The sequence below is a fragment of the Muntiacus reevesi genome, chromosome 6, assembly GCF_963930625.1.
Source record: "Muntiacus reevesi chromosome 6, mMunRee1.1, whole genome shotgun sequence".
NCBI classification, from domain to species: Eukaryota; Metazoa; Chordata; class Mammalia; order Artiodactyla; family Cervidae; genus Muntiacus; species Muntiacus reevesi.
The window spans coordinates 9180053-9200628 of record NC_089254.1 but is presented as its reverse complement, the minus strand read 5'-3'; the positions used below and the strand labels follow the sequence as shown (position 1 = coordinate 9200628).

The 20576-nt window shown below is 35.4% G+C and overlaps 1 protein-coding gene across 4 annotated transcripts in view; it reads left to right on the top strand.

Moving 5' to 3' along the window:
• Positions 1-20576, top strand: part of KRIT1 (KRIT1 ankyrin repeat containing) — a 38964-nt gene that overhangs the window by 3810 nt on the left and 14578 nt on the right. For 2 of the 4 annotated variants that reach the window (XM_065938586.1, XM_065938585.1), the window contains exons 2-11: positions 1138-1263; positions 2379-2538; positions 6826-6918; positions 8063-8192; positions 8828-9071; positions 9252-9367; positions 9590-9733; positions 16308-16464; positions 17179-17286; positions 19267-19423. In XM_065938586.1, coding sequence (XP_065794658.1) covers positions 1162-1263; positions 2379-2538; positions 6826-6918; positions 8063-8192; positions 8828-9071; positions 9252-9367; positions 9590-9733; positions 16308-16464; positions 17179-17286; positions 19267-19423 — 1411 coding nt within the window. In that variant the 5' untranslated portion in view covers positions 1138-1161. Of the gene's footprint in view, positions 1-1137; positions 1264-2378; positions 2539-6825; positions 6919-8062; positions 8321-8827; positions 9072-9251; positions 9368-9589; positions 9734-16307; positions 16465-17178; positions 17287-19266; positions 19424-20576 lie in introns of those variants that run through there. The other 2 variants (XM_065938587.1, XM_065938588.1) reach the window with 2 other exon arrangements.

The following is a 20576-nucleotide window of genomic DNA, read 5'->3' as shown; positions in this document are numbered from 1 at the left end:
GCCTAATGAACTTTTAAAAAAACTGAAGAAGGTTCATCTTACCATGGCCGAGATGTTCTTCTCGAAATTTACTGGCATATAAATGAGAGGGAAATTTAAAAATATATATATATTCAGTACAAAGAGATGTATTTTAGGCTGTGTGTGCTGTGTTTAGTCGCTCAGTTGTGTCTGACTCTTTGTGACCCCATGAACTGTAGCTCCAATATTCTCCAGGCAAGAATACTGGAGTGGATTGCATGCTCTCCTCCATGGGGTCTTCCCAACTCAGGGATCAAACCCAGGTTTCCCTCATTGCAAGCGAATTCTTTACCATCTGAGCCACCAGGGAAGCCCATGAGAAAGAAAAATTAGTCCAGCCATGAGAAAAAAAATTATAATAGCACTTAATGAGGAGATGGGACTATTTAAACAACCAAGAAAGTGCTTGAGCTTCAATTACTTGTTGGAAATTGCCCAATTGAGACTTAAAATTAGTCTGGGGGAGAAAGTGTACATATGTATATGTGTATATATATATATATATATATATTTGAAAGCAAATTTTTGAATTATCTAAGGCATTGATAATGGAAGTGAAGAACATTTGTAAGTGGATATCAGAAAGCTTTTATCAACTGATTTAATGTTTTTGTGTCTGTGATAGGCATCTCCAATGAAAATTATAAACTATCCTTTAGTTCATCCAAATATCAAAGTTCTTTTTAAAGATTCTGGAAAGAATGTCAATGGCAGCTACCTATTTTTAGCTTCCATACTTAACAATATGACATTCACTTTTGGAATTTATGGATACTGTTCTGAATCACTATTTCAAGGCATTTTTACTTAGTATTTATAAGATGTTTTATAATTATATCACCTCTTTTACAGGTCCAAAAGGCAGATTCCTAATTAAGAATCTGCCAAGACCTATAAAAGTATATATCCCCATTTTAAAAAACCAAAAATCTACCTTTAATAGAAAAGGAAACAAAGACTACAAGGTATTTTAAATTATGCATAGAGGTTTACTAGTGGCGAGATATGATCAGTCATCTCTGCTTGCTTTTTATATACTATAAATATTCTAAGACAGAAAAACCAACATTTTATTAATTGTTCTCATCATGATTATGTCTCCTTTAATCTTTCAAGGGATTTCTTTGTTTTTGTAAAGCAATGGGAAATCCAGAAAACATAGAGGATGCATACGTTGCTGTTATTCGGCCAAAGAATGCTGCCAGTCTCAATTCTCGGGAATACAGAGCTAAGTCATATGAAGTGAGAACAGTTTACTAACATTTGATTTTCTACCACTGAATGTTATCCTCCATTATCATTTTCATTTACATATAAAGTCTTACCATAGCCTGTAAATTCTTATTGATAACCTAGATATTGACAAGCTAGAATTTATGATTGTAGAGCTCTGCCCATCACCGTGTCTTTTTCTTTCTGCTGCATGTATTTTGACTATTTTTCTATTCATTGATATGGATAAATTCTTAGATAGTAAAAGTTACTTTTTTGAGTTTTTGCATGTATAATTTATAACGGTTTGGTTTTTACTAGAGTTTATGGAATGGCTTGCAGAAAAAATTGGAAAATTCAGCTTATTCAAAATTCCAGTCTAAATTTTGTTCATGGTTATTTTCCAAAACTCTATTTTTAACAGTTCATTTAAAAATATCTTTACCTTTAATTGTTTTGGGCAATTAAGTTACTTCTCTGAAGTCTTGAATACATTATTAGTATTAGTAAACATGACTGAGACTGAAAAAAAGAAAAGCCCAAAGCAGATTTTATCTTTACTATGCAGCAGATTCAAGCATCATAAAATACTTCTGGTCTAATCCATTTTCAACTAACTTCTCTGCAGGCGTGCATAGCCGCTCAGTCCTGTCGAACTCTTTGTGACCCCATGGGCTGGCGACCTCATGGGCTGTAGACCCCCAGGTTTCTCTGTCCATGGGATATCCCAGAAAAGAATACTGGATGGGTTTGCCATTCTCTTCTCCACCCAAGGACTGAGCGTGTATCTCTGAGCATTCTGCTTTAACTGCCTTTTTAAGGTTAGCTATCTGAAACCTATTAAAGGATATTGCAAGGATTCTGAGAAGGTTGCCATTCAGCAGTGCTGTGGCTTATTGCTTCTCGGTCCTGGCTATACTTTAAATCACCTGGGGAAGTTTAAAACTTCCAGCACCATGACCTCACTCCCTTGACATTCCCATTTACTAGGTCTGAGATGAAGCTGCACATTGATACTGTTTTGAAAGGGTTCATGTTATTCTAATGTGAAGCTAGGCTTAAGGTTAAGAAAGATTGCTGGCTAAATTCTAGGGTAAGTAAATTTTATTTTAAACATTCTCTTAATGTTGTTTTTCTCATCTAAGATTTTGTTGCATGAAGTTCCCATTGAAGGACAGAAAAAAAAGAGAAAGAAGGTTTTGTTGGAAACTAAACTGCAAGGTAACAGTGAAATAACACAAGGCATATTGGATTATGTAGTAGAAACCACCAAACCAATTTCTCCTGCAAACCAGGGTATCAGAGGTAAGAAACTTTTCTTTTTAACACAATTGGTTTTAAATGCTTGTGAAGGAAGACATTTTAAAAAATATATTAAAGTCAGTTTCTTTTTATGATCCTTTTCATTGAAAAACTTGAAAAAGGCTCATCAATTTCTGGTTTTTTTTTAACTGGACGCAAACTCCCTTCAAGAAGTTCCTTGACTACAATGCTTTTTAAGTTAAAGAATATTTTTTAAATATTTGAATAATTTTAAGTAAAAAAAAATTAAAATATTTTTGCAGTTTCTTTCTTTTTAATCGGAGTATAGTTGCTTTACAGTGTTGTTAGTTTCTGCTGTACAGCAAAGTAAATTAGCTTCAGTTCCATTCAGTCCAGTTCAGTTCAGTTCAGTTCAGTCTCTGAGTCGTGTCCGACTCTGTGCGACCCCATGAACCACAGCACGCCAGGCCTCCCTGTCCATCACCAACTCCTGGAGTTTACTAAGACTCATGCCCATCGAGTCAGTGATGCCATCCAGCCATCTCATCCTCTGTCGCCCCCTTCTCCTCCTGCCCCCAATCCCTCCCAGCATCAGGGTCTTTTCCAATGAGTCAGCTCTTCATATCAGGCGGCCAAAGTATTGGAGTGTCAGCTTTAATATCAGTCCTTCCAACGAACACCCAGGACTGATCTCCTTTAGGATGGACTGGTTGGATCTCCTTGCAGTCCAGGGGACTCTCAAGAGTCTTCTCCAACACCACAGTTCAGAAGCATCAATTCTTCGGCGCTCAGCTTTCTTCACAGTCCAACTCTCACATCCATACATGACCACTGGAAGTACCATAGCCTTGACTAGACGGACCTTTGTTGGCAGAGTAATGTCTCTGCTTTTAAATATGCTATCCAGGTTGGTCATAACTTTCCTTCCAAGGAGTAAGCATCTTTTAATTTCATGGCAGCTATATCTATACATAAATCCCCTCTTTTTTTTTATTTTCTTCCCATTTAGGTCACTTCAGAGCACTGAGTAGAGTTCCCTGTGCTACACAGTTGGTTCTCGTTAGTCACCTATTTTATACATAGTAGTGTATATATATGTCAATCCCAGTGTCTCAATCCATCCCACCCTCCCCTTCTTCCCTTTGTATCCATGTTTGTTCTCTATCTCCGTGTCTCTGTTTCTGCTTTGCAAAGAAGCTCATCTATGACACTTTTCTAGATTTTACGTATATGCCTTAATATATAGTATTTTTCTCTCTCTGACTTCCTTTGTTCTGTGTGGCCATCTCTAGGTCCATCCATATTTCTGCATATGGCACAGTTCTGTTGCTTTTTATGGCTGAGTAATATTCCATTATATGTATGTACCACATCTTTATTCACTCCTCTGCTGATGGATTTTTAGGTTGCTTCCATGTCTTATCTATTGTAAATGGTGCTGCATTGAACATTAGGATGCATATATCTATTTGAATTATGGCTTTCTCCAGATATATGCCCAGGAGTGGGATTGCTGGATCATATGGCAGTTCTAGAGAAATATGTCAGTTGTGTTAGTGATTTGTTCAAGAAAGAGAGAAAGCCAAAGTGGCTTGAAAACTAATAAGAAAGCGCAAGTTATTTTTGTTAGAAGTATATTTCCCTAGATAAGTATCTTTGAACTATTATTTTTATTTCTCTACTCCAGGACACAGAAAACTATAAACCTCTCTCCATAACTAAGTAACAGTTAAGATTCTGTGTATTAGAGCAAGTCATATAAATTACCAGGTAGCAGAGGTTTTCTTTCCATTTGGTCACAAGAAGAAAATCATTTTCAAAGAGCCAAACTGAGAACTGTAGAAATATGCACTCTGAAAGGTTCAGGCCCCATTTACAATATTAGATAATCTATAGCTTATGAAACTGATTAAATATCAATGATCAATTTTATCAGGCTGTGCCTCACAAGAAGCAGATAGCAGTTAGAAGTTCTAGAAATTATATATCTCTGTCCAGAATTCAGGCATTATAATTAAAAAGGTAAAGCTTAAGTTCAGTCAGACAACTGTTGAACACAGTTGTCGATAATGAAGTAAAACATAACTCTCTGTGCCTAAATTTTTGTTTTTTTACAGCTTACTCAGTTTTTTGTTTGTTTGTTTGTTCATCTTTATAGAGGATAGTTACATAATTCATCTCTTTTCACTAAAGAGACTATTTTTGTTGCAGCAATAAGGCTGAATCATGTCATTTGATTTGTTGGTTATTTGGGATACTTGTTCTCTAGAGATAGCTGAAATAAGACTGTTTCATAACTTCTGAAGGTACCATTTACCATATTTTACCTCCCCAACAGGTAACCTTCTCAATAGGGCTTGAAGAGTTTTTGCAGCTCTGACCATTGTAACTGGAGATTATAAGAAGTTCCTGCATAAACTTACAGCTCTTTGATACCCATTCTGAGTCCCACAAAGAGAATCCCCTTTCCCTGATTATCCGGTTGACTTTTTAAATAAAGTGATCTAGAAATTATCTTAGCTGAAAAAGGGGACTATCCCTGTGGGTGATCAGGCATGTGAAAGGCTCCTTTGGATGCCACAAATTTGTCAGCTTTTTCTACCTGTCTTAGACTTCTCTTAGTAATTTGTATTACTATTACTAAATTATTTTAGTTATCAGGATCTATTCTGATATCAAATTACTGAGACAAAGTCTGAGCCCAAATCACGTATTTGAGCTGAGATAGACAGGTCATAATTTGCTATGAATTAGCCAAACTCTAACACTTGGTTCATTCATCAAGGAAGGGGATATAAGTGATATTAGTGTGAACAAAAATGTCCCCTGGCACAGAGAAATGGGTAGTTTTTCTTACAAGTTACGAGTGGATAGGCATCCTGAAATATGTCTAGCACAATTATGTCTTGTATACTTAGACAGTAGAACGTACTAATAAATTTTCAGGCAGCTTTTAATAAGAGAAATGAAAACAAAGAAGTTTTTACTTAACTAAATAGTTAAGAATATGATTTCTTACATAAGCATCACATGAAAATTAGAAATGACTTTATAACTGCAGTAGTTTTGCCTTTTTGTGCAATGCTATATGTAGTTTACAAAGCACTACCACCATTACTTATCCATGAAATTCTTAAATTTATCCTGTGAGTTGGTATATAGTCATTTTCACATCTGTAAAATGGAAATGCAGACATAGGCACCTAGAAAAATCATATTCCCATTTGTGGAAGAGTTAGGACGAGAACTGTATTTCCCAACTTGTAGTCAGTGTTTTACTCCTCCCTGAACCACTCCCCACCACCACACCCCCCTGCCCGAAATAGATCTCATAGTTGCATATAAAATTGGCAAAGTAGTCAGTTTGGATCAGAACTAGGTTTAAGGAAGCTACAAGTCAGGAAAGATTAAGTGGGACAAGACCTCAAACCAGACAAAAGTAATATTACCTCTGGAATTTATTAGAATGTTTTTCTTTATCTAACACTTGTATTTTGTACAAGTGTCAATTTTGTAGAAAATTGTTTTGGGGCTATAATAATAATGGGCCATAATAATCACAAATATTCACTCTAGCATTTTGTGAATGAATGAAGCTGTTTGAATGCTTGTAGTATCTACTTGTCCACAGATGGCATCCAGCCAGTCATTCCTACCTGGGTCGAGAACAAGGTTCTGTTTCTGGGGGTGGGGAGGTTGGAAGGATTGATAAAAATCATGACAAAGATAGCCAGAAAGTGAAAGGTTTCAGAGTGAAAAACTTACAGGTTATTATTTATTGCCCTCTTGCTGCCAAATCAGGAACAACAGACTTAAGAATGATGGTTACAATTAGGAACAATAATTTATAGCCCAATCAGATTTTAATAAAGCCTGAAATTGAGGATGGAGGTTGAATATTAAATGAAAGGTTACTAAACTTTAGAAGTCTGTAATTTATATATACTACCCTTCTTGGCCAGCTCAGACTTTAGTGAAGTTCCCACCATCTACATCCTGACTGAAAGAAGACGTCCGTGCTGCTTCAGCTTGCAGGACGCTCTGCTGTTGAGCTGCGCTGTCAGTCCTTAGTGGGCGGATGTCCTTGCTGTGTGTGGGGAGCTTCTCTCCTAGCGAGTCAGAGCCAGGGATCTGTTGGTTAACTGCCTACATAATGATGTATGTTATTATCAGAATTACCAGTTTTTATTAGTGCATATAATAAAATTGACTTTTTATATTTCAGTTCCTCTTAATACTGCCTTTAAAATATTTTTTCTAATTCTCAAGGTAATTTATAAGATTTTAAAAGGCCCATTATTTTTATCTTTACTGACTTAAAATGATTAGGAAAACGAGTGGTCCTGATGAAGACATTTCCTCTGGACGGGGAGAAGGTGGGCAGAGAAGCGGCATTATTTATTGTTCCGTCAGTTGTTAAAGGTAAAGCCTTGAGTTTCATCTTGTGAACCTTGGTGTACCTTAGGTGCTAAGCTAAAGTCTATGGAGGAACTTAGGAATTTGGAGTCATAGTTATTGCAATACTGTTGTAAAAATCATGTTTTTAATATAATGGAAGATGGAGAAATTTGTTACTTAACAACGTTTTGATTCCCAAGTAATAATCAGGCTTCTGGACTAATCGTCAAGTTTTTGTTTCTGTTTTTAAAAGTAGAATAAAGAAGTGAGGAAGGAAGCTATAATAAAAACAAAAAGTTTTCAGGTTATAATGAGGGATTTTTCAGACTTTGCTATATAAATAGAAATAAAAATGTATGTATTTTGGAAAATTAACAGATTATGATTAGGACCTATCTTGTATTTGGGATAAGAAAGTGTCAGTAATAGTTTTAAAATACTCCACCCAACAATAATGGTAATATTTAAAGAACTTAGATCTAATGTGAAAATTTAATTTGAGCTTTGACAAGGAATTTATCCTATTATCCTGGAACAATAGAAAAAATATTGAGCTTCATCAGACCTGCAGTCTACTAATTTTTGTTATGGGCAAACCACTTCTTTAAGCCTCACCTCTTTATCTGTAAGATAGGTATCTGCTCCTGCTTGATTCATTGTGCTGAAGAATCCAGTGAGGTATTTATTAGATGTAAAAACCGCTTTGGAACCCGTAGCGCGCTGGCCTCATGGAAGGCAGCCATCATACTGGTGACACATCAGTGGCCCAGTGTGGGCGTCTCAGCACACTGCTGCTGCACAGTGCCTCACACACACCTCATTAGCCAGCTCTGCCATTCCAGATTTCTTTCCCCAGCCGTGCTTAGGTTAAATACTTCAGCATTTTACAAGGTATTGGAAATCTTATTTTTAATCAGAATTTTACAACATTGCTGAACAAAAGAAAGAGGAAACAATTTCTGTAATCCTACAAGATTCTAAATCCTGCATTTACCCAATTAGACAAGGTCACAGAGCTGGCCAGCCCTTGAATCCAAGTCTTCTAATTACAAGTCTAGAACAACTTATACTTATCAATTTTTTAAAACATACTGTATCCGTTTAAATAAAAAACACGCAGTTGTAAGCCTTTTATATGATGGTATAAATCTTCATTTTTCTTTTTCAGATAATACTAAATATACTTATACTCCAGGATGCCCAATTTTTTACTGCTTACAAGATATTATGCGGGTCTGTAGTGAATCCAGCACTCACTTTGCTACACTTACAGCAAGAATGCTAATAGCCTTGGATAAGTAAGAACTGCCATTAAAAATATCTTTTAATAAATCAAGTACATATTCATAACAGAAATTAGCTTTGTGAGATAGATATACTTTATGGATGAAAATAATAAAATTTATAATATATATATTACGAAATGGTAAGTTTTTGAAGTATAATATAAAAATTTTAAATGCCAAAGATAAGATTCTCCTGATTTGTTTGCAACATGTTAATTTTATTCTTTGAAAGTGACAAAGATTGCCCTGGCTTAAGAATTAAGATTCCTTTGTTATAAAACAAGATTTATTATTGATTTACCCTTATTAGTGAACAAGTCATTTAACCTGTTGTGCCTTTGTCCTGTAACAGCAGGTCTAGTGTCACCTATATCTCAATGGGTTAAATTTTAAAGTGCTTCATGTTTTTGAAATGGTTTTAATTATTTAGTGTGATATATACATTTTTTTGTTATATGCATTTTAAAAAAGTAGTTTGCTGTGTCCAGTAATAAAACTTTTATTTACAGTAAGTGAAATACTTAACTAACACTAATTAAAATTATAAAAATCTGAATGTAGTATTAGAAAGAGTTAGATAATAGTTTACTTTTTTTATCTTCACTTTAGAACAAATACTTCTACTGCCTCTTCTTTCTATTTGCCAGGTGGCTAGATGAACGTCACACACAATCTCACTTTATTCCAGCCTTATTCCGACCTTCTCCTCTTGAGCGGATAAAAACTAACGTTATAAACCCTGCATATGCTACTGAATCAGGTCAGGCAGAAAACTCACTACATATGGGCTACAGTGCACTAGAAATAAAGAGTAAAATGTTAGCCCTAGAGAAAGCAGATACCTGTATTTACAACCCTTTGTTTGGATCAGATCTTCAGTATACAAACCGGGTAAGAATTTTGGCTCTTATTTCAAAAGATACTTGATTTCAAAATATAATTTATTTTTCCTGAGACAAATGGATATATTAGTAATTGTAAACACTGAGATGACATCCTCACTTAGCTTTGCTTTTATACATTAAGGTCATAAAGCTCTTAAACAGTTTTTGTTCTGTTTTCCCTTTCTAGGTAGATAAAGTGGTAATAAATCCATACTTTGGTCTCGGAGCTCCAGACTACTCGAAAATCCAAATTCCTAAACAGGAAAAATGGCAGAGGAGCATGAGCAGTGTCACCGAAGACAAGTACTGCTCTGGTTTTACTCCACTTTGCTTTTTTAAAAGCCTATATTCTAATGTTAAAAAATTATTTTAAATGATATATGCAAATAGTATGCAGTGTAATCGTCACGTAAATGATTTAGTTTACAGCTGTTCGGTGATGTGTAGCTTTCATAGATGTGTCATATTTGTTTTAAAACAATTTGAATCTCAACAGTGCTGTTTTTGTTTGTTTTTCATGATTAGGGAACGACAGTGGGTAGATGATTTTCCTCTCCATCGAAGTGCCTGTGAAGGAGATTCGGAATTATTAAACCGACTTCTCAATGAAAGATTTTCAGTCAACCAATTAGATAGTGACCACTGGGCACCCATTCATTATGCATGCTGGTAAATAGATTACTTCCCCTTTTCTTTTTAGAAAGAATGAATCTTTAGTTATTAATGTTAGTGTTTCTTTTCAAAGCTGTTCCCATTCCAGCCGCTTTGTCCTCCACCATGTTTGTTTGCCTTCTGAGCTTTCTCTGTGGGAATCTTTTATTACTATGCGTGTGCCATAGCGTCTGCCCCATTTGAAAAGTATCATTAACGTTCTCAGGCACCCCTTAGGTCGTGAAGTAGGATAGTGCCTTGGTCCCTGCACTTGGGGACCAACTGCACGGCACTTGGTCCCTGATTCACCCTTGCCGTTTCTATTGTTTTGTACTGGAGTTGTATTATGCTTGCTTATCCTTATTATAAAATTTACATGTGTTATTAGCTACATATGACTTGACCTTGCATCATGTTAGAAAAGTATTCTTTTAGTTCTTTGGAAAGCTGTGGTATCTGGAAACATCCATAAGTTTTCATTATAAGCTGTGGTACCTGGAAATATCCATAAGTTTTCATTAGAATTAAATCCTGTTTTTGTTTTTTTTGAGGAGAAGGATTAGCTCTCAGGAGTGAGGTTAGCTCTCTCCACTAGTTGCCTATGGCATTCTTGCTCTTGTACTCTTCCCACATAATCATAACTTTTCCCCTAGGCCTGAACTGAGTTCTTAAATTTATGTTCATAGCAGTAGTTAACCATTTGCTATAGCCTGTTCTCTAGAAAGGATGTAATGAAGTTATTTACCCTTATATATATTTTTAATTTATTTAAATTGGAGGCTAGTTACTTTACAATATTGTGGTGGTTCTTGCCAGACATTGACATGAATCAGCCACGGGTGCACGTGTCCCTCGTCCCGAACCCCCCTCCCACCTCCCTCCCCACCCCATCCCTCTGGGTCGTCCCAGTGCGTCAGCTTTGAGTGCCCTGTTTCATGCATTGAACTTGGACTGGTCATCTATTTCACATATGGTAATATACATGTTTCAATGCTATTCTCTCAAATCGTCCCACCCTTGCCTTCTCCCACAGAGCCCAAAACTCTGTTCTTTACATCTGTGTCTCTTTTGCTGTCTTGCATATAGGGTTGTCATTATCATCTTTCTAAATTCCATATATATGCATTAATATACTGTATTGATGTTTTTCTTTCTGACTTACTTCACTCTGTATAATAGGCTCCAGTTTCATCCACCTCATAGAACTGACTCAAATACATTCTTTTTAATAACTGAGTAATATTCCATTATGTACATGTACCACAACTTTCTTATCCATTCATCTGCCAATGGGCATCTAGGTTGCTTCCATGTCCTAGCTAATTGTAAACAGTGCTGTGATGAACATTGGGGTACGTGTTTCTCTTTCAATTCTGTTTTCCTCGGTGTGTATGCCCAGGAGTGGGATTGCTGGGTCGTATGGCAGTTCTATTTCCAGTTTTTTAAGGAATCTCCACACTGTTCTCCATAGTGGCTGCAATAGTTTGCATTCCCACCAACAGTGTAAGAGGGTTCCCTTTCCTCCACACCCTCTCCAGCATTTATTTGTAGACTTTTTGATAGCAGCTATGATGACCAGCGTAAGATGGTTCCTCATTGTGGTTCTGATTTGCATTTCTCTGATGAGTGATGTTGAGCATCTTTTCATGTGTTTGCTAGCCATCTGTATGTCTTCTTTGGAGAAATGTCTGTTTAGTTCTTTGGCACATTTTTTGACTGGGTCGTTTATTTTTCTGGTGTTGAGTTGCATGAGCTGCTTGTATATTTTTGAGATTACTTCTTTGTCAGTTGTTTCATTTGCTATTATTTTCTCCCATTCTGAACGCTGTCTTTTCACCTTGCTTATAGTTTCCTTCATTGTGCAAAAGCTTTTAAGTTTATTAGGTCCCATTTGTTAATTTTTGCTTTTATTTCCATTACTCTGGGAGGTGGGTCATGAGGATCTTACTGTGATTTATGTCAGAGAGTGTTCTGCCTGTTTTCCTCTAGTTTTATCTTGTATTTTATGGGAAAGTTACTTCTGACTTACTGTTTAAAATGAGCTTCTCTGGCTAGTTTGAGAAGTGCCTACATTGTTTACTGCCTGTTAAAGTCTACAGCTTTTTAACTGCATGTCATTGATCAAGTTACTTTACTTCACCTCTCTGCATCTTAGTTTATTTATCTATATATAAAATACAATAATTAGATCATTTTCAACTGAAAGTCTTTTGATTTCTCTGATTTCAATATTTGTGATTAAGTAGCTAAATATAGTTGCTTTTAATATATATCTTTTCTCTATTGACAATATGCTATTTCCTTAAAATATCCTTTATTAAATATGCTCAATTTTTTCTGCTTCCTTAAAAATATATTGTTTCATTCTATAAGTGTAACCTTAATGGTTTTTCCATTATAGAGATTTTTATACTCAGATTTGAAAAGAGTTACCCTAAATCTTCTTTCACTGAACTTATAATTGTTTCTTCAGATTACTAGTAAATACTGGTAGCAGCAACAGTACCAGAAGAAATCACATGCTTTTCCTTGAGCTAAACAAAAAGAAGTAGAGAATATAGTTCAAACATCACTAATTGAGAAAGACAGAGTCAGTGAATTTTAGCTTAGGAATCCCAAAATTACACTTGCCTGCATTGTTGCCCTTTCTGTGGCAGGGCCTCATTTCCTTCTCTGTTAAGAGAGAGGTAATATTTTCAACTGTGTATTACATAAAAACAGAAGTGTGGTATTGTATTTAATGTGCTTTGGAATGTACCTACATTTCAGTCCCTAGTGAATATTTTAGTTCCTAAAAGTATGGCCTGTAGCAAATTAGTTAATGTCTCTAAGGATCTATTTCTTTATCTAAAAGATGAGCTTGATTTTAGTGCTTTTTTTAAGATTAGAGGAAAAAATGTGAATAAATGCTTGGAAGGATACCTGGCAGTAATAAGCACTCAAAAAAAACGGCTGTTATTAAAGTATTAAAAAAATTTAAAGATTTTGATGTCTGAATATAAAATTCATTCATCTGTTGTATTTTTATTTGGATATTACTCCAATACACTGAGGAAGAGTTTTATCCTTCAATAAAATCAGCTGGAAATAATAACCAGGTTTAATACACCAGTAGTAGTAGTAATATGGGTCACCTTGCAATACTTTTAATAAGATATATCATTTGACTGGTGTGAACGTGAATGAAGACTGATTAAACTATTTAATAAAGAACATAAAATACTTTATCTTAGAAATATACTCCTACTTAGTAATTAATACTAGGATTAGAAAGGGAATACTGGGCTGTCTCATCAGGAGACTGGGATGGGGTCCGTCTTTATACGCTTAGACAAGATGTTTTATCCATCTTATTCTGTCTTCTCATCTTTAAACTGAGGGATTTTATTAGATCAGTGGTTCTCAAACTTTTGTGTTAAAACTCCTTTTAATTCTTCAAAATTACAAGATCCCAAAGAGCTTTGGTTTATGTGAAGTAATACCTAGTGTTATGTACTTTATTAGAAGTTAAAACTGGAAAATGTCTTAAGAATTTAATTATTTTAAAATAGCATGTTAATATAAATAGCAGAGTTTTCCAAATATATCTTATTTTCCAAAATAAAGAAGTTAATAAGAAAAGTAGCATTGTTTTACATTCTTGCATTGTTTTACTGTCCAACCTTGGAGAAAATAGTTGGATTCTCACATCAGATCCTGCCTTTAATTTGTTGCAATTTGCATGTCAGGGAGCTTCTAGAAAACTCCACCGTACACTTACGAGAAAATCATAGTGAAAAGGGCAAATAACATCTTAGTATTACTATGAAATATGTTTTACCTAGAGGACACGCTGAAAAACTTTCAGTGATCTTTCTGGTTTCCTGGATCAGTCTTTGAGGATCACTTAATTTAATCACCCCTAGGATTGCTCCAAGCTTTAGAAATTATCATACTGATAACAGGTGCCTAAAAACTTTCCTTTAGCAGAATCGCCATTCCCAAAACGATTTAATTTGGCTTTCTCCCCATATGGGTAACCTCTCAGCCAGTCAGTAAATGTCTCACTGACATCTCATATTTTCTCACCTCTCTCAAATCAGTGTCTTCTCTCTCTGATAGGACTTCCAGGCTCCACATCATTGCTAGAGAGTGTTTCGGAACTCTGATGATTTGACTCCCTACAAATTACTCCGTCCGATTTCATTTGGGCCTTCACTGCAGCGAGCTGTGTATTGTCTTTGTCTCATTCATCCTGTCAAGCTTTTGGTCCCCTATTCTAAACCTAGGAACTTCCCTGGTGGCTCAGACGGGTAAAGAATCTGCCTGCATTGCCGGAGACCTGGTTCAGTCCCTGGGTTGGGAAGATCTGCTGGAGAAGGGAATGGCAACCTACTCCAGACAGAGGACTCTGGCGGGCTACAGCCCATGGAGTCACAAAGAGACACTTCTCTGCACTTTCTGCTTTTCTGTACTTTCTTTTCTCTTGTCTTCAAACATACATGAATCCTATCCCTACTTGAAAAAGAACCTTAATTTGAACCTGCTCCCTCTTCTGGCCACTGTCCTGTTTCTTTCCTTCCTTCCACAGCCAGACTTCAATGATAACGGGACCATACTCACTGCTTTCTGTTTTTCAGTCTTCATGAACCTTCTTAACCTTTGCTGAGTTTTTAATCTCTTTCACTGCTCTGCTGCATTTAATAGTGGTGACCACCCCTTTGTTTGCAGAACAAATGGCAGTTGAAAGGGCAGCTATAGAAAGAAAGAAAGTGAAGTCGCTAAGTCATGTCCAACTCTTTGCGACCCCATGGACTGTAGCCTACCAGGCTTCTCTGTCCATGGAATTTTCCAGGCAAGGGTACTGGAGTGGGTTGCTATTTCCTTCTCCAGGGGATCTTCCCGGCCCAGGAATCGAACCCGGGTTTCCTGCATTGCAGGCAGGCGCTTTACCCTCTGAGCCACCAGGGAAAATACAAATGCAAGATAATTGTTATCATTATTATTATTGAAATGCTAGTCCTCGTCCTGTGACCCAAGCATGTTTTAAATAGTATGGAAACTGTTACACTAAAATTCAGAAAATTGGATTTTAACTGGTTAACCATGAGACCTTGGGCAAGTTCCTTAACTAGTACAAGCTTCATTTTTTTCATCTGTTTGTTAGAAATATCTCTGCTTGCCTCATAAGTTGTTGTGAAGGTTATAGTAAGTAATTATATAAGGAAGTACCTTGAAAACTTTTTAATCATACACAGTGTTTTTTTATTTTAATTATTTTTGTTATTACTTCTTGAATTCTCCCCATCAGTATCTTTTCCTATCCTGAAAGTATGTTTTTCAAGATGCATTTCATTGTTCTAAGATGTTCATCTTTCTCTCTCAGAAAGATTTCATCCATTCCCCTAGCTTTAACAGGCTAATTCTGATACCTCAAGCCTTTGCCTTCCTCCTGAGTATCAAGTCTGTGTTTTCAGTTGCCAGCTGAACACTTTAGTCACCCATTTTCTTAATGCACGAGGCAGTATGGAGAATGCAAAGATAAAACTTTCAAGGAATATCCAGGCTGACAGAAATGTATATATACAAGGATGAAAGTAAATGATGAGATTAAAAAAGTAAAAGTAAAATGGTAAATTATAGTGGGAATATATAGGAGGTAGCTGGTAAACTGTTTCAGAGAAATACCAGAACTTAACCTGAAATAAAATCAGGAGAAGGAAAAAAAGACATCTCAAGAATAGCTAAGCAAACAGTCACATGGATGAGAAGGGTAGGATACAAGTGGCAGGTTTGGGGCATAGAAAAGCCAGAGCATATGTGAAAGGGAAGGAAGTTGATGGTAAATTGGTTTAGTTCTAAAGATGTGCTGTTTGCCCCTCAAATGCACCATATCAAAGAGCAAATTCCCTTTCCCTTTTTACCCATTTATTTCCAAAAAAAGGAACTGCCTTTCCACCATTGCATTAGATTGCAGCCTTCTATAAGTCTTTGTAACCAGATGGTAAATTCACTGTGTCTGGCACCTTCTTTGTACTCTTTGCTTACTTTTTTTCCCCATTACCTAGAATATTTTACTTCAGCATCTCTTCAGCTTTCAAATTGTTCTTCTATCAGAATACTTTTCAGGACTCTGAGGCTGAAATCTTATCTTCCTTTTCCAACATTTTCTAAAGCATCATTATATTCTATTATGATTTGACAAATATATATATTCTGATTGTTACCCTCAACTGTTACTTAAATTTTACAGCATGATGTAACTTATCTCACATGTTTGTGAGTTACTTTCTGCTCCTGAAAATATTTTTGACTAAAAATTTTATCTCCCTAATTTATAATTTTTGTATTATATTTTGTATGATTGTAATTCTATATCCTCTGCTCTATCTTGTATTTGAGATTATATTTTCTCCCAGTTGATCAGAAATAGAAGCATTTGAATTAAATCAGAGTACTTCATAAGAAATCTGTAAGCACTGAAAGCATTTACATAAATGTCTTCATTCCTTGTTCTCTGCCATAGAAAAATCTTAAATTTCTTTGAGATGTCTGAAATTTGGATTTTTCAAACACTTCATATGACTTTTGTAGGTGTTTTATTTTTTTGTAGGTATGGAAAAGTTGAAGCCACTCGCATATTGTTAGAGAAAGGAAAGTGCAATCCAAACCTTTTAAATGGACAACTTAGTTCTCCTCTTCATTTTGCTGCTGGAGGAGGACATGCTGAAATAGTACAGATCCTCCTAAACCATCCAGAAATTGACAGAGTAAGTTATTTCCCAGGCTTTTTTTTTTTTTAACGTCCAAACAGTAAATAACTAGTAATGACACTTAAAATGTTTAGTTGTACACTTGAGAGGTCAGCTGAGAAATGAAAACAAATTTAACTTGCTATGTAGAATAAGTAATATGTATACACTTTGCTTTTAAATTGTAATAGAATACACCTCACATAAAATTTATCATTTTCACCATTTTTAGATGTACAGATCAGTGGCATTAAGTACATTTACACTGTTTTACAACCATTACCACCATGCATCGCCCAAGTGTACATAAAATTTGGCTTCCTTTCATTTTATATAAAGTGTCTCCTGTATTGCAGGGAGATTCTTTACCAACTGAGCTATTAGGGAAGCCCTTATATAAAGTGTATTTTCTAAAAAATATCTTAAGGAAAAGGATATTTTGGAATTTGTACTAACAGATTTGTAAAGGGAAAAATAATAGCTTTAACAAGACCTTTGTTGTTGCTATAAACAGAATTTTTGAAAAACAATAGCCACAGTGTTTAGTGCTTTGAATCTTTCATCTTTGGCTGTTCATGTTTACTTGAAGTGTAGCATGCAGTGAGTATGCTTAATATGTACTTAACATTTGCCGATAGTCTTTTTAATGAAATTTTGATTGATATTTTCCCTTACTTGTATATTTGTAATGCCTTTTTTCTGTAACCTGTGATTCTTCCCTCACATTCCTAGCACATAACAGACCAACAGGGAAGATCTCCTTTAAATATTTGTGAAGAAAACAAACAAAATAATTGGGAAGAAGCTGCAAAATTGTTGAAGGAAGCCATTAACAAACCAGTAAGAATTAACTTCATAAATATTAGTTAGAGCCAAACATCGTATTTAAGTTGATAAGTAATTTGAGGATCTGAGGTAAGAATGGAAGGATGAATGTATGGATGGCTTCTCTACTGCTTTTATAAAACCTCATGTTTAGACATCATAGATATTAAATTTGTTATCATCTCTAACATTTGAGCATTTATTCTTGCATATCGAAATAAAAGTTTGCATAAATAAATCTTTCACTTAAAATTAATCTAATTCCCAATGTAATCTCTATACTTTATATGCTGATTACAAATTGTAACCTTTCATTGAATCATCTCTCTCTACTTAGGCCTTCTAAGTGAAGTGAAAGTGTTCATCATTTAGTCATGTCCGACTCTTTGCAACCCCATGGACGGTAGCCTGTCAGGCTCTCCTCTGTCCATGGAATTCTCCAGACAAGAATGCTGGAGTGGGTAGCCATTCCCTTCTTCAGGGCATCTTCCCAACCCAGTGATTGATCCCAGTTCTCCTGCACTGCTGTCTTTACTGTCTGAGCCACCAGGGAAGGCCCTAGGCCTTCTAAGCAATATGTTACATTTGTAAATAATCGTATTACACATCACTCAGTAATTTAATTACTTACCTAGTTCAGATTCATTTTCCTCCTTAAGATTAGTGACTGGGTTAAAATAAAAGAGTTCCTAGCCTTTTATTTTGCCCATTCAGCTTGGCCTTTCCATCTACTTACGAACAAAATAATTAGCAGTGGCATTAAGATAGAGAAGAATTAACAATTAGAAAAAACTCTGTCATGCCTCAAAGTTATAGTGACAGTAAACTGTTTTCTATGTAAAAATTGTTTGAAAACTTGCAAACCAGATAAAAGAATTTATACTAACTAATAAAGGATAAAAGTTTTATACCAACAGGATATAACCCATATATCCGAGCCTTTCCAGACATTTCCATTAACTAGATAATATGTACTTGTTGAGTATTTCTGTAAATTTACCACCATGAAATGCTGAAAGTGATAAGTGATAAATAATAAATACATAATCTCTGTCTTAAAGGGAAATTTCACACATTCATACACGTTTTGTCAAAACATTATTCCCTGAGCACAGGACAAAAGCAAGGAAATAGATAAGCAGTACAGGTACCCTTATATTAACTTCATTGCAATTTACTTTCTAATTGTATAGTTAAAAACATATTTTTATTTCTCATATAATCTTTAAATCTGGATGTATAATATAAAAGGAATTAGGTACTTTTACCTAAAATGAACTGTCCTGGAAGTTGTTTAGAGGCATCAGTTACTTCCTATAACAATAAAAATGAATTGATAATATCATTTCTCTCTGTGATTTTCTGAACTGAAAGGAAGAAACTGGCTCAAGGTCCATTGTTAATAACTTTTATCTGCAAAATCTTTTATCACAGATTCCTCTTGGGACAAATTATTGCTGGTATACATTTCTACATTGTAATTTGTGGCCCACTAAACTCATAAGGTAGTTAACTAACACCAGATATAGTTAACCAAGTCTGTATCCCCCATTTGGTATTTACATTGTACGTTAATAGCTTTAAAGTATTCCCTCAGAAGATTCTGAAGTTGAATATTTTTTTAAAAACCATTTGCCTTCATTTCTCAAACTTATTTGACCATGGAATATTTAGAGGAAAACATGTTTAAAAATATAAATAATGGAAGTAAATTTTTAAAAAATATTGCCAGAAGTGGTTAGGACTGTAAGCTTCCAGTGCAGGGGGCACAGGTTTGATCCCTTATTGGGCCACAAAGATTGCAAGCTGTGCAGCAAGGCAAAAATGGAAAAAATAAAATATTGCCAGAAGATTCTCACTTAAAGTAGTTTTTCTGATATTTTCCATATTAGAAATCTATAATAAAGCAGATGAAGTTGAAATTAAAGCATTTTTGGGGGTTGGGATGTATAATTCTACCCAGTTTGCATAATTTATTATCGTTCTTTGTCCTAGTATGAAAAAGTTCGGATATACAGAATGGATGGATCATACCGTTCTGTTGAACTGAAGCATGGAAATAATACTACAGTGCAGCAGATAATGGAAGGAATGCGTCTCTCTCAAGAAACACAGCAATATTTCACTATTTGGATCTGTTCAGAAAACCTCAGTAAGAAACTTGTTATTCTGATGTATAAACCCCATTATTCCTTTTTGAGAGTGAGTTGGTAAACTGAAGTATAGCATCAGTTATTATTGACTTAAATTTTCAAATGATATAATATTCTTTTCTTTTACATAAATTGTTTATGTTCAAACTGCTGAAACAGATAAGCCTCTGCTTGCTCCTGGCCCCTTTTTTTTCATACGATGTTGGGGGTTTTGACTGATTTCATTTACGTATTTATTTTTGGCTGTGCTGTTCGTTGCTGCGTGGACTGTTTTCTAGCTGTGACAGGCGGGGCCTGCCCCCTGGCTGTGGTGTGAGGGCCTCTCACGGCAGCACCGCGCTGGAACAGCGGCGGCCGTTGTTGTGGAGCACGGGTCCTAGGGCGTGTGGGCTCTGGGCACAGGCCGGCACGCGGGCCTGGCTTCTCCACCGCATCTGGGGTGAGCCCAGATCGGCCCCCAAACCTGTGGCTCCTGCACTGGCAAGTGGACTGTTTACTACTGAGTCACCAGGGAAGCACCATACGATATTGGAAGTGGTAAAAACCAAAACATTCTTTCTTTAGCAATGAAATTTGATTTGAATGCTGTTTTAAATGCAGTTTAAATTTGATTTGAATGCTATTTAAATGCATCCAACTTGCCTTTATTTTCAGTGCTCACCTCCTCTCAAAATAATACAGATATTCTTTTTCTTTATATTGGTTTTCTATCAGATCTTTTTATTTCAGTTCAGTTCAGTTCAGTCGCTCAATCATGTCCGACTCTTTTTATTTAAACTCAGCCTAATGTCACTACAGATTTGGTCTCTCAGACAAAGTATTGCAGATACATAAGGGATTTCATCAAGGTGGGTGTGATTTGTTTTCTAGTGATTTAACTATTTTTTTAAACACCAAATTTTTACTGATTTTATCATAATTAGGCTATTGTGGAATTAAGGACCTTAAATTTATTTGATAAATTTTAATTCATTTCCAGAATTATTCTCATAATTCTTACATTCTTAAAAAACAGTTAACCTCAAATTGGGCATAATATTGATTACAATCAATATTGATTTAAATTTAGACCTTTAATTTGTGTGTATTCAATACTTAGGTACAGAATTTAATGAAAAGTTTCTTTGTGTTGGTGTAATTAGTTCATTTTTG